At 41.2% G+C, this 13143-nt stretch overlaps 3 protein-coding genes across 4 annotated transcripts; 1 reads left to right on the forward strand and 2 right to left on the reverse strand.

Moving 5' to 3' along the window:
* Positions 1–19: 19 nt before the first annotated feature.
* RB195_012539 (uncharacterized protein) lies at positions 20–6266 on the reverse strand (the record flags this gene model as incomplete). Its single annotated transcript, XM_064201948.1, has 4 exons — positions 20–66; positions 119–191; positions 2784–2893; positions 6191–6266. The coding sequence occupies 4 exons, from the start codon at positions 6264–6266 to the stop codon at positions 20–22; spliced, it is 306 nt and encodes a 101-aa protein (XP_064057829.1).
* Positions 1527–1931, reverse strand: RB195_012540 (uncharacterized protein; the record flags this gene model as incomplete). The annotated part of the gene is made up of 1 exon (XM_064201949.1): positions 1527–1931. One exon carries the CDS (start codon positions 1929–1931, stop codon positions 1527–1529), a length of 405 nt encoding a protein of 134 aa, XP_064057830.1.
* Positions 6267–7515: 1249 nt separating the features above from the next.
* On the forward strand, positions 7516–9534 carry RB195_012541 (uncharacterized protein; the record flags this gene model as incomplete). Of its 2 annotated transcripts, none has more annotated exons than XM_064201950.1 (4): positions 7516–7604; positions 8820–8933; positions 9039–9166; positions 9257–9534. In XM_064201950.1, 4 exons carry the CDS (start codon positions 7516–7518, stop codon positions 9532–9534), a joined length of 609 nt encoding a protein of 202 aa, XP_064057831.1. The 2 variants fall into 2 exon arrangements, with proteins under 2 accessions (XP_064057831.1, XP_064057832.1); XM_064201951.1 differs by having other exon boundaries at positions 9039–9144; positions 9250–9534.
* Between the last annotated feature and the right edge of the window lie 3609 nt (positions 9535–13143).

Here is a 13143-nt window from a genome sequence, read left to right on the forward strand (position 1 = left end):
GTTTATTGCTTCAAGGTAGTCAACGTGATATTTGTATTTGATAGCGATCGACAACGAGAATAAAGCCTAGGGTTTAGGATGATAAGAAGTGAACTGGGCAAAACTAGAGGGAACATACCTCTGCTATTCCATCGAGAACAGTCAGAGGGCAACTTTGCGTCGTCTCGGCGTCGTAGCGCGTTGACTGTGTGCTACAAAAAGTAAGAACCAGTAAGACATTCTGCATGAAAATCGTAGAAACATCGAAAGACGCCGTGAGATATCGAAAATACGGAAAAACGTGAGAAGTGAGAGAGATGAAGGAAGGGAGAGGAATTAGAATAAAGAGGAAAAGAGAGAAAAAAATCAAAAATTGAGAGATCGAAAAATTCGATAAAGCAAAGGAATTGTATAAGCCGAAATACTGCATAGTACTATTAGACTCCTCGGTTTCAGCGCGATGGACAGCTGGAATAAAAAAGAGCAGGACAAAGGTGTGAGATAAGAGATAGTGAGTGCCGAAACAAAGGCAGTGAAGTTGGTGCGAAGGGGAAACGCAGTTGAACAAGATAAAGCTGATAGCTATTCGCTTGAAGTTTCCCTGATGTGGTTTGAAAATCATTAGCTAATAAAAGATTCGTCTACTTTCAAAAAAAATGGGTGGAAAGTGATTAAAATCTACGAAGAAAATGAAGGCAAAGAGGATTTAACAGTGGAAAAAGATGCGAAACACTTCATGACCCTTAATTGAACTTGTGAACCTTTTAAACTTTGAGAAAATGTTACGGATCCCTGGCTGTTAAAGAAGAAAGAGAGGGAGAGAAAAAAAAATAGAAATGGAAATGCATCAGAGCAGATCTAGAGAGGCATCAGAGTAGAGGCCCTCTAGCGCATATAACTGGAAGTTTTTCCAGGAACTAATGCTGGATTCTGATTGAAAAATGAAGAAATGAAGGAAAAAATGAAGATTTTGTAGATATAATTAGCGTTTTTATATTATTTATTATTGTTTTATTATTACTATTATTGCTATTATATGTTATCATTATTACTTCTGTTATTATTATTTTATTTGATGTCTCGCCTAATCTTGTGATTGTAATAGATCTGAGTTGGACTGTGGGAATATAGATGTGCTGTAAGAGTCTAACAGACTCCGTCACAAGAAAAAAACTACTTCCAGCAGAAAAAACATACAGATCATATGAAAAGAAAACATTTCCAATAGTTAACAATGGAATGTCAGGATTTCTCCAAAATATCATCAAAAAGCCTTAATTGCAGTATTACTCCTATTCGAAGGAAATTATACATTAGTCATTATCATTAGTGTCTTTCTTATTCCCACTAACACGTAACACTTTAATCCCACCTACTGCTAACATTCCTCGGCAAAGTCGGCCTTCTCTCCAGGTCAATTTTTAGTGAAAAAGTATCGTCGCTGATAAGGTGTTCCGTATATGTAAAACAAAAGAACACCTTTAGAATAAAACTGAAAATGAAAGTTTTTTGAAGTCGCCAGGGAGCAAAATCGAGATTTTATGTGATTAAGGTTTACGATGACAAGAAGTCAACTGTTTCATATTTAAGAAATAATCGGAGTCCGGAGCCAAAATTCCTCGAATTTTGCTCCTAAAAATATCCACATAAACAACAGTAACGTGAAGTTTTTCAGTAGACGCAGGGAACAGTGATCTTAAGAAAAAGCTGACGAAAGCACAGTGAGCAGCTGCTCGCGGAGTGCGGAAGTGTCCGCGGAAGAGAGGACTGGAAGACGGTCGCGGAGGTAGAGGATAGAACCGGACAAGCCAAACAAAATACACGCCATCCGAGAAGACGAAACAGGCAACGTAGCACTTCCGGAAACACTTCGTTTGTGACGTCATAGGTTCGTGAATGGTGGCCTCAGAAGAGAAATCGCCACTTGGAATTCCTGGAAATTTTCGCGACATTATCCTAAACGACTTTGTGCAAAAGCTAATGCCTAATACAAGAGCAAATTGTGATTAGTCTATGGATTACAAAAAGCAACTCTTCTACTCAGTTTGATTTGAAAATGACTCAATGTCGAACGGGAATACTTTTCTTAATGGTCACAAGACGCAGCAAGGACAGTAAGGACATCCCGGTGATCAATCTTCGGGATTTCACCAGCACGTCGGAACATTTAGGAAAAGTCACACAGCTACTTCTGTACAGAAACAGGTAAGGGGAATCCTACTAATCCTACTCAATCTAAGGTAACCTAACCTTGTAGAGCAGATGCACGCTTGAAAAGAAGACTGTCAGCTGTGTATAGTCTTCATGAAGAACAAATGCATTTACCGGTGGGATGCAACACAGTGCTGTCCCGGAGGGTGCTCGTTGGTGAATGATGATAGAGAAACATTGGGAATAGCATAGGCTGTATATTCTTCGTTTAGTTATATTTAGAATCGCTGAAAAAAGGATTGGAAAGGACACGAAAGGATATCCTGTAGGGTTATGGAATTTTTCCAAAATCTATCTAAAAATGTTGCAGCTGAGAACACAGTCTACACAACGAAGGTAAGTCCAACCCCTCGAGAACTGTCGAAAATGAGGGCGGAGTCGAGGGTTGTGAGGCGAAAGTGCTCGACCAGTGGTGCGCAGGGATATAATCACGTTCGACGGCACACACATACACACACACGTAAAAAGCGCCAGCCTGAACAGACCGGTCCTCTCTAGCCCTTCGCTTTCACCCGCCATCATCATCGCTCGCGAGCATTGCGTAACGCATACATTGCAGAAAGGAGAGGAAAAAAAACCTCAACGCAACGTACGTGTTCGTGTAGAGATTCGCAGGCATGAAGCTTGGTCACCGAGGAGAAAGCTGGATACAGGCCGCGGAGGCCGTCTGTCAAGGTCTCCACAGGGTCGCTCTTTAGAACTGCTACAAGAAAAAAAAGTGAAATAATGCGAGAAGACAGGATTGAGGATGCTATCATCCTACAACAACAATGCATTATCTAGAAATAAGGGGTGGAACAGCTTTCGATTCCAATAATTATTTGATTTCATTCCGCATTGAACATTTTTCGATATGTGAAACGCAGAAAGTGACATCGAGACACTTTTCTTCTCGGGAAAAACGACCACCTCCAGGACTATCCATGGATGCGACTGCACGTTTCTGACAGTGGAAAGAAAGTCAGTGAAGTCTTTCCCATTTTCCTAGGAAAAAGAGTAGGTTCAGTTTCAATTATCAGCACTGCGAAGATTGGAATCCGTGGTCTTTCGACATTATTGACAGAACAAAAAAAAAAGAAATGAAATATCTGCACGTTCCTCTTAGATAGCCACCACCGCCACCTTCGAAAAATGGCACAGATCCAAGAAGGGCATAGCTATGCGTATAGAAAGGCTAGAACAAAGCGCAGGAATTTTCCTATAAGCCACTACCCTACAAAAAAGCACAGAATAGAATAGCGTAAATCAGCTACAGCAAAGTTAAGCATGGATAGTTTTAATTGTTTACTCAAATCCATCATCATCAGTGGTACATTGGTCACCTGCGTATGGGTATATGATGGTGTAGTGCATTGTTGGTTTTGAAAATGCAACCATCAGAAACATCTCGTTTGCCAAAGCATCTGCTGATAGGAGCTCTGATAAGGAACGAAGCGAACGGGAACAGAGCACGAGACGATGTAACAACGTAATACTACGTCAAATAAGAGGTCCAATGGTAAGATGGAGATGTAGAACGAAGCGCTGACGACGCCGCCGCCGCTCCGCCAACACCGACGAGGATCCGGGCAGTAGTGCGGAAATGGTCTGGAGACGGTCTATTTGCATTTCGTTTTGGTCCCCATGACGTCACAAAAGAATCATGAATAAGCGAATGCCGCCGCACGCCGCTCGGCTCGTACATTTTTCAATACAAACACATAGACATAGAGAGAGGCGGGACGTACAGAGAGTGAAACGACAACACTGCTGAAACAGCACTCATCCTGCATGGTTGCTGTTGGTCATTCATTCAAAGGCGATAGAGGGGGTTCTTCCTCCTTTCTACAGACAAACAGATGGATATTTATTTGAAAAAAAACTCAAAGTTCCAGAAAAACGCTTTACTGCTCATGTACTCATGTACTTTCGACGTTTTACTGAACGAGCAGAACTATACAGCCGCACTAAGAATCCAATAAAAATTAGGAAGAATAAAACCTAAAGAAACAGCTGGAAAGTGGCGTAAAAACCTTGGAGTGATACTTGTTAGCGAACCCCAGAGTTAGATGGTAGCAATGAGGATTGTTTTCGAAGGAGATGCCCAGACACACTATCACAGAAAAAAACGACTGAAATGGATTTTAAAAAAATTGTCGCTTATCGCGGATTCAGAAATGACCTACTAGGAAAAAAAAGTTCACTAACAAACATAGAAGTTCCGTTCTGATTGTCTACAAGAATCTAGAAAAAAAGTGAAGGAGGAACTGAGTCGAAAAAAAAGAGACTAAGAGGAATCTATTGTCGCAATCTTTTCTCCTCGCAAATACTCCTTCCTCCATCGCATGTTTAGAGGCGAGCAACAAAAAAAACCGCAGCAGTAATGGGACAAGAAATGGTACAATGATTCATGAGTATGTATGTTGTAGAGCTCGCTTGATCTGGCCGAACGACTTCTCAGCAATGAAGATGGAGGAAAAAGTGAGTCTAGGCTAGATTCGCAGCGCTTTCACTTGGCTTTCACTCATCCATGCTGCCACGAACGGGTTCGCTTTCGCCTTCATCCGATGAGACTATGCGTTACGTGAGGACCGGTTAAGACCGATTGCGCCACAGTTGCCGCGGCTACGTCGGCCGAAAGTCGCCAGAACAGACAGCACGCGGAATGACGGAATCACGCTAGCTTGCGGCACACTGTTCGGCGAGCGTAAACAGCGCGGCGGCAGATATAAGCACGAAACAAAGAAAAGGTGGCGAGAAGCCGCCGATGCCAACATCTGTGAAGGAAATTTACAAGCTACATACGCTTACAGATACAAAACACGAAGCAACAACGAACCAAGAACCTCTGCTGATGGAGCGCTGTATTCCTCTCGAGTGCTGTAGTTTATAAAAGGTCATTCAGGAATCGCAACGAAATTGGTGGCGTAAAAATGATCAAGAACCTACTTAGAACAAGTGTGCCATATACGTGATTGGTGGAAAATTTTTGTGAATTCACAAAACTCTTTTGAATAATGTCTGCAGATTTTTCGGAGCAGATATATGTTGCATGAGCATCTCTTTGTCGTGATTGCTGTCGAATATTAAGCTGACTAAAAACCAGGAACTTTTTCAAAATCAAAACAAGTTAATTAAGTTTAAAAAAATGCAAAGAAATTGGTTGCCGTTCATTACTAAAACAGCAATTCCCCCCTTAAAGTCAAAACTGTACTGCCTGAACAGATAAATAGACGATTTTGTTGTCACGGTTGCGAGAACTTTCTCCAGAAAAAAAAGCAGAGGGAGAAGTTCACGGAGAAAGGATGCGATTACCAGTTGATTTAAATACAGTTAGCAATTCGGTAATGTGTAAAAACATCAGTGACAAACAAAATCAAAAATTCCAGCAAAGACCGTAACACAATTTCTGTATCCTGAGATCCATAGAAAAAAAAGTGTATTTGAAGCGTTGCTGCCTTTAAAGGATGTACGGTACGGTACGGCAACGGTAAGCATACGGCGGCAGCTGTGGCCGGCGATATCTTGAGTTGGTTCACAGTTTAATCGTTCTATGAATAAGATCAACAAATATCGCTGATGAGCGGGAAAAAATTGCAAAAATTTCAATATATTCAACAGTATAGGTGCTAAAGAATTATAAGAGTGGACCATCATAAAATAATCCTATAAATATCTATAAATTTAAAAAAATGAAGGGGGAAATTCAACCTTATTCATCTCGTGTGTCTTTTAATGTACTGTTCTTCTATACAATCATATGCATTATTTTAAAGCCCTGGAAGTCGCTAGATATAGTTCTTGGTAGAAAAAAAAATCCTCGGCTACAACATACTGGAATCAAATTTGTTTTGTGGGGTGAAAAAAGCAACAATGAGCTTTATTCTCTCGGATGTAAGAAAATACATGGATCATATTCCGTCTTAACTCTGTAATCCTCAGAGATGAAACAGTGTTCCATCCGGAAACCATGACAGCACGATTACAACTAGCCTTCCTATCCTAATATCAAAGCCCACACCCTCCTCTTCCTCTTCTTCCTCCTCTTCCTCCCTCCTTCTCTTTCTTGAATGCATGATAAGGCTTAAAACCATCATCACTTGCAGTAAGTAACCAAATGATGAACTGATATGTCTATATAATTCGCATTCACGCACAAATATATGCCTATCAGTTGAAAAAAAAGCACTCAATGGTTTCGGGTGCAGAAAAACATGCAGTGATGGTAGATTTTGATGTGATGGGATGGCAAGGGCGACGATCGGTGGCGAGCAGTGAAAGCGAGACACATTGAGAGGGAAAGTGTCCGGTTGGCGCGCGTAATTGCTACCGGACTGGTCCTCGTTACGTAACGACGACCAACGACGAGCGGATTACTGTATGGGGGGAATCGAACGACGAATATTCGACTGTAAATCACCGATACGATCATGTAAAACACATTTTGGAAAGCGAAGCGCAAAGTATTTGATCTGCCGTGTGACTGGAAATTTTACACTGTACAACGACTACGATTTCACTTTAAAAAAGGTAAGGGAGAGCATATGATGAGTAGAATTATTTAATATTTTCCGACATATTTTAGGAGATTTCTCCATGTAAATTGGAAAAGCATTCTTATACGACTGCTATTTTGAACATCACAATTCAATAACAGCAGAGTGCAGTTGCAGAAGGAAAGAAGAGGCAAAACAATGGTAAATGACATCAGAAAAACAAAAATTCTAAGGATAAACAACTCCTGCAGGGTTTATCAAGGTTTTCCTTCCCACAGAAACCTTTTAAAAAGTTTTCTTGCAGGTCACATAATGTTCTTGAATCTTTGGGTTATGGATTTAATGGAAATAGATCTCTATTCTTGATTTCTCCGTTTTTATTTTTCTCGGTCTCATTACCCATACCCTGGATTCTGATTGCACTTGGAATCACAGCGTACAGAACTCTAGATTTTTTCGCAATGCAGCTCATAACCAATAATGCTTCATTATTTCCCATCTGCTTCATGTGTGGACCTTCAAGAAGCCAAAATAAAAGAAGAAATACCAACTATTATAAGAAAATAGCTTTTTTTGCACCAGATATTTGTGTGAACGAGGAAGGAAGAGGACAGCGATGAAGGGCTCATGCAGATGTAGATATATTTATAACAAATTAATAGAACAGAGATGAAGAAGTACTAGAGAAGATTTTTCTTGGCTTTTTTTCTCAATAATTTGCAGCTTAGCTTTTTAATTTCCAAGCTCATTCCCACGCTATATTTTCGTTTAAATGTATTAGCTGAACCCAGTAGCAAGGATCAAGCTTTTGTGAGAAGAAGAAGAAAAGCGAGCAGCTGATTCCCGTGGCATGGGAGATGACGACGAAAACGCCGGCCGGCGAGCGGAGGCATGCGGGAAAACGGGCCGAGCAGCCGACCAAAGTTCATTATACGTTTGGTCAGTCAGTATGTGCTGTGAAACAGATGGCACACTCGAAAACGATCAATGCTACTTGTAAACTCAGCTCCAAAATCCCTCTCTCGAGAATGAACGTGAAGAAAAGAAAAGCGTTGTGTGAAGGTTGGTTTCAGCAGAGAAACCGGCTCGATGATGAGTTGACGAGTCCGTGTGGATGACCCCCTCCCCCCATCGTCAGACCATGCTGAACAAGTGCTCTTCGCAGACCTCCAACAGATGTTGATTAAACATTTGCGGCTACATGAGCGAGGTACTTGATGAGGTGCGGCGGTTTTGCCCACTAGCGCCAGAGGAAGCGTCGCATTATGCGCGCGCGCCGAGCGGCAAAAAGCGAAAGCGAAACTGGATACGCGACAGCACATACAATATAACACGCAGAAGTTGGCCGACGGGCAATACAGCGTTGCCTGCCGCCCATCGTCAGCCCCGACCACCGACGGCCGCCGGCCGACTACAGCACAGGCACGGGAACGAGGGATGAGCACTAAAAATACGTTCACGTTAGTTCGTCTCCACCGATGGAGAGCATCGACACACACAAGTTTGGCTATTGGGACCTCGTAGCCAATCCATGCGTACAGTTCATAATCAAAATTACACATAACTCCTAAATCCCGAAGTTAGTGCGATCGTGTCATTATCGCAACAACTAGACAAATAACCATGGCAAAAAAATTGATTAATGGGACCATTACGATTGTACTGAAAATCACTTCACATCCAGCTAATCGAAAAAGAAAATGATTGATGTTGAACGTGTACTCAAAAAAGTGAGAACGAGTATTATCTGATATGTAGAATGAGATATTTCAACACCAAAAAAGAATTCCTCCATGATTCCAGGAAAATTGTGTGGCTTATCAAAAAAAAGATAGTTTTTTTTTCTAGAATTTTTTCTATGTCTGCATGGATTTGAAGTACATATGTACTTTTATGAATTGTTGCTAAATGTGTTAAGAATTAAATCTTTAAAATATGGGAAAATAACAAAGCTACTATTTATGTCAAGTATAGAAAAGTATGCATTAAGAATTTTTTTAAGGGTGCGCTCATATTTCAGGTTCACATCGACGAAAAAATGGAGACACATTAAAGAAAAAGAAAACGTTAGAGCATAAATAGAATTCATTTCAAAGCGTGTCCACTTTTTCGATAGAGACACTGCAAATCCAATATGGATAATTTTGAATTCAGTCGAAGACGCGTGGAGAAATCAGCTGACAGCAAGGAATTTGCAACAGCAACCACATACATACACATTGCAGCGACATCTTCAAGGATAATACGGAAAACCGAGCAGCAAAAAAGGTGAGAATCGCCCGCACTGGAAATTGAAACATGTGAGCCAGATATGTAGAAGAAAGGATGTTTGGGGCTTCGTATAGTTTTTTTTTCTTCCGATGACAATTTTAGGTTTACCGTGAGAGCCACGTGTACCAAGCTGATGCCACTAGAAGCATGCGGAAGGAAAGACGGTAGGATAAGAGGGAAAGTGAAAATCGGCCCGGGTCCACTCGCTGTCTGTATCGAAAGAGAAACAGGTCTAGCCGGCAGCAACTGGGCACGGTTACGCCATCATCCATCGAAGGCGAAATCACTGCGTCAGTGAAAGTCGCACCGTCAGCAAGCAGAAGCAACAGCGGTGGACTCGTTACGCAATGGACTCGTTCTTGCGCCGCCGAAAGCGAAAGCCACATCGGAAGACAGCAGCTTAGATCGCGATAGTGAAAGTGAAGAGCTGGGAGAAAGCCGCGGTGGACCCGTTCATGCAACAAGGACACCGTGCCCATGTCGATCTGAACAGATGATTACGGAATTCAAAAAAGCTGTTGATCGGTTATCGTTGAAACGATCTTCTGATAAGCGTGGAGAAGTGCCGCAGGCACCAAATCATGGGATAAACTTCTAACGAAGTTTTTGCGATGCCCTTCAGTAATACAGCTTTCATTTGGTTTGGCATAGACTTTTTTCGTAATTTTTTTTTCCAATGACAGATGTTTCAAAGACAGACACTTGAATTCTTCCGGAATTCCACCCGGTTGGACTTGACGTAACCGAATTTTTACGACAGTATGAACGTCGTCGTTCAATCTCCAAATTATATTACAATGCAGCATTTAATAAGCAGTTGGATCAATTTAGAAAGACTCGGATACATAAAGCCTAATTTGAAGCTGCGAACTAAGATGTGAAAGTGAAGTAAAAGCGAATCTCTCACCGGATACATTGTTTCTGCCTACATTTATCCTGTAATGCCGAAGCAAAATCCTAGGATAACTTTTTTCTTTTTTTAACTGGTTAATGTAAATTATAGTAAAAACTTGAGGCATGTTTCATAAGCGAGAACAATTTCTAGATTTGCCAACTAATGTGTCCCGGGATAGATGCTAAAGGTTTGAGACGTTATTTTTTGAAGCGATCTGCAAAACTGACAATCACATGTTTTAGTTGTGCAAACTTGATCCCTGGAAAGTTCTCAGAAGCAGAAGCCTCCGTATTACTCTCAGGAAGCAAAATGTTCCAAGAAAAGAGCATCGAGTGACTCTTTTCATGCTTCCTAGCTTAACCTCAATTACTGTGTATCAATTTTTCAGCGAAAAACTGATTCATACTGGAGAGGGGCAAGTTCTTTTCTTCTCTATCACCTGCTTACGTCTTCTAAACGAAAATGGGACTTCGGGACGTGAACAAGAAAGTCTAAGAGATGTCCCAGTTAGAGTGTTCATAGTCATAGTATATTAGAATAAAATTGTGGACAATGCATTAAAATGTCTTCTGCGCTGAAGAAAAAAAACGACTCGCTTCATGAACGAGAGATTCAGACGAGCATCAGCGAAGTATGTGCCCGTGACGGCCACGGGACAAGCACTCCAAGTTCGACCTTCGTAGCCTCGCTAAGCACCTAGTTCCAGCATCATGAATGCAGCAACTTTTTTGGGTCAAGCAAACTACATTTGCTTACAACGTACGTACCCGGTTACGCAACGTTAGTGAAGGAAGCGTTCGGGTCGATGAAGAGCTTCGAAAAATGTTCGAGTGAGGAACGAGCTGAGGGACGAACTGATTTGTGGCATCGTGGTGATGTTTTGGCGCATCTCTCCGTCCATTAGATGTGTCACACACACACACAGCGCGCCAACAAAAGCAACATGACCAAAACCGGCCATCGAAAACAACGATGGCCGGGAAATAGCGTATGGAGCGAGAGTGCGTCAGCATCAGTAACGCCACTGCTGGGGTGGGGTGGAAGTGGAATAGAACGAGTAAAAATCCGCGCTAACGCAGAGGCGATACAGCAAAATAGTTGTAGGCGGGGAAAATTTCTCTACAAACAATATGTATTGGCTAGAAAAATACGAATTCAACACTTTGAAGATTATTTACGGATCTATGAGGTGTGTAAGAATACTAAAAAAAGTGCTACATTGGTATTTGGTCGAGGAAGTGAATTCTCCAATAACATCAACACACAGACAAAAAAAAACTTCAGCTCAGTCAACGAAAGCGAACTTCTTGTGCACATGCGAGAATTTTCACATGTTCATCTTTAAATACGATGCATTTCGAAATTATTCCGTGAAGAATTTGTGGAAAAATTCAAACTGAGTCAGAGAAGCTAACAAAAAAATCTCAATTTCACTAAGAATGCAGAAGATTCGTCGAGCACAAAGTGCAGAACCGAAGTATAAACGAGAGCAATAGAGAGGTAGAAGTGAGGAAGGGAGAAATTAAGTTAGTAGTATCGGCCTATTACTTATCTAATTTGATTACAGTACAAGCCGAACAAAGCAAAAAGAAGCAAGAAGAAGAGAAGCAAAGAGAATCTCGGGTGGAATTTTCATTCCAATGATTGTTTCTTGCCAATTGCAACATAACATAACATGGAAGACGCTCAAATGGCATCTCTAAGAAAAAAATCTCAAAAACAAAAATAGACTGGATCGGACATCGGGCTTCGAAGAATTTTGTGAAAGCTTGCGCTATGCGAGCAATAGTGAAGTGTCGTTGAAAAGAACAGGTATGTCACGAAGGTTGTTGCCACCCGTTGAAGTTTAATTCACTTTAACAGTTCGATGAAAACGTAGAATCGTAGAACGAAACTCGCACAATGTTACACAATACTAATGTAGTGAAACGTTCCAAGAAAAGGTGGAAAAATGGTGAGAAAATTTCGTGGAAGAGGTGGTTCATAAGACGGACACTGTACACTGAGATGATCGGTTGGTTAGCTGAAGGGAAGTAGAGTTGATGGTAGATTGAAATGGGTTACGGCGGCCTCATCGCAGTTGACCACTATCGCGGAGGAGCCGCAGCCATAGGTTCAAGGACAATCGCCCAAAAAACAATACAAGAAAACAGCCGATCCTACATGTCGGCATTGTGTCTACTACAACATTCTCTCGTCATATACGTACAAAATACGCGGTATCGGAAATATTCGTCTACGTACGTAGTTCGCCAATAACCTGACCTAGCTTCACAGCAAAACGATGCCTGGAAACATACGTATGTGTCTGTTTCTTCTTCTACCGTATCTACGCGAATAAATTCTGTTTCACATGCGTAACCTGTATGTCGTCGCTAATGAACCTTAAGCTCTTCAAGCTAGCGATGGAAAAAATTTCCGAACGAGACCGACGATAGTCGTACGCTCTACTGTGAAGTGCAACCGGATTGTCGTCCTTGACAAAGCTAATGACGTTGACCTTCCGAGATCGAAAGCGATTGTAAGCTTGTATTCTCTGGAACATGCTACTGGCTTGCTAATGTTTTTTCGAAGATGAGTTAAGAGAAAGTAACGTAATTTTCCCGTAAAACTTCAATACTCAATTTTTGCAAATGATTATGTTCATTTACCATTGTTCTATTCAATGTATGGCATCATTTGTTCCTGTGATTCTAAAGAAAAAAATGTAAGCATGCAAATTTTTACGAATTCGTCCATGCAAAAATGGCATCTTTTTCAAAAACTTGAGTAGCTCTTACCAAGATGAGAGAAGAAATATATTCAAGGAACGAAGGATTGTTTTTCATTACTATATTCAAAAACCAACAAAGATGAAAAAGAGAAACGAAAAGAAAGAAAGAAGAAGAGCATTCCAAAGAATTAAGGGGGGTAAGACATTCTTTGTCTTCTGTTTTTGTCTTCTTCTGAAGAGAAGAAAGGGATAAAGTAACACCAAATTCACGAAACCTATGTCCGTAGATCCTTTCCGCATGAGCAACGAGGTAGATCCATGCTTCAATACTGAAATATCTCCCAACTTTCGGAAAGGAGAACTAAGCTAAACAGTAGAAGAGCGCCTTCAGTTATTGCGTCGCTGTACAAATTTTTCTCTTCGGGATCTCCAGGACTAACATGGAGGAGGTGAGTAGGATTCTCAGGCTACTAGTAGGAACACATGGCTAACACCGAACATTGAAGTAAAATGGATGACCCGATGTTTCGCCACAGCTGGAACGTGAACTTGAAACTAGAAACTTAAACGCTTTAAGATCATGTTTTGGTGTCATCCCT

Source organism: Necator americanus, chromosome V (genome assembly GCF_031761385.1).
Source record: "Necator americanus strain Aroian chromosome V, whole genome shotgun sequence".
In the NCBI taxonomy this organism is placed as follows: Eukaryota; Metazoa; Nematoda; class Chromadorea; order Rhabditida; family Ancylostomatidae; genus Necator; species Necator americanus.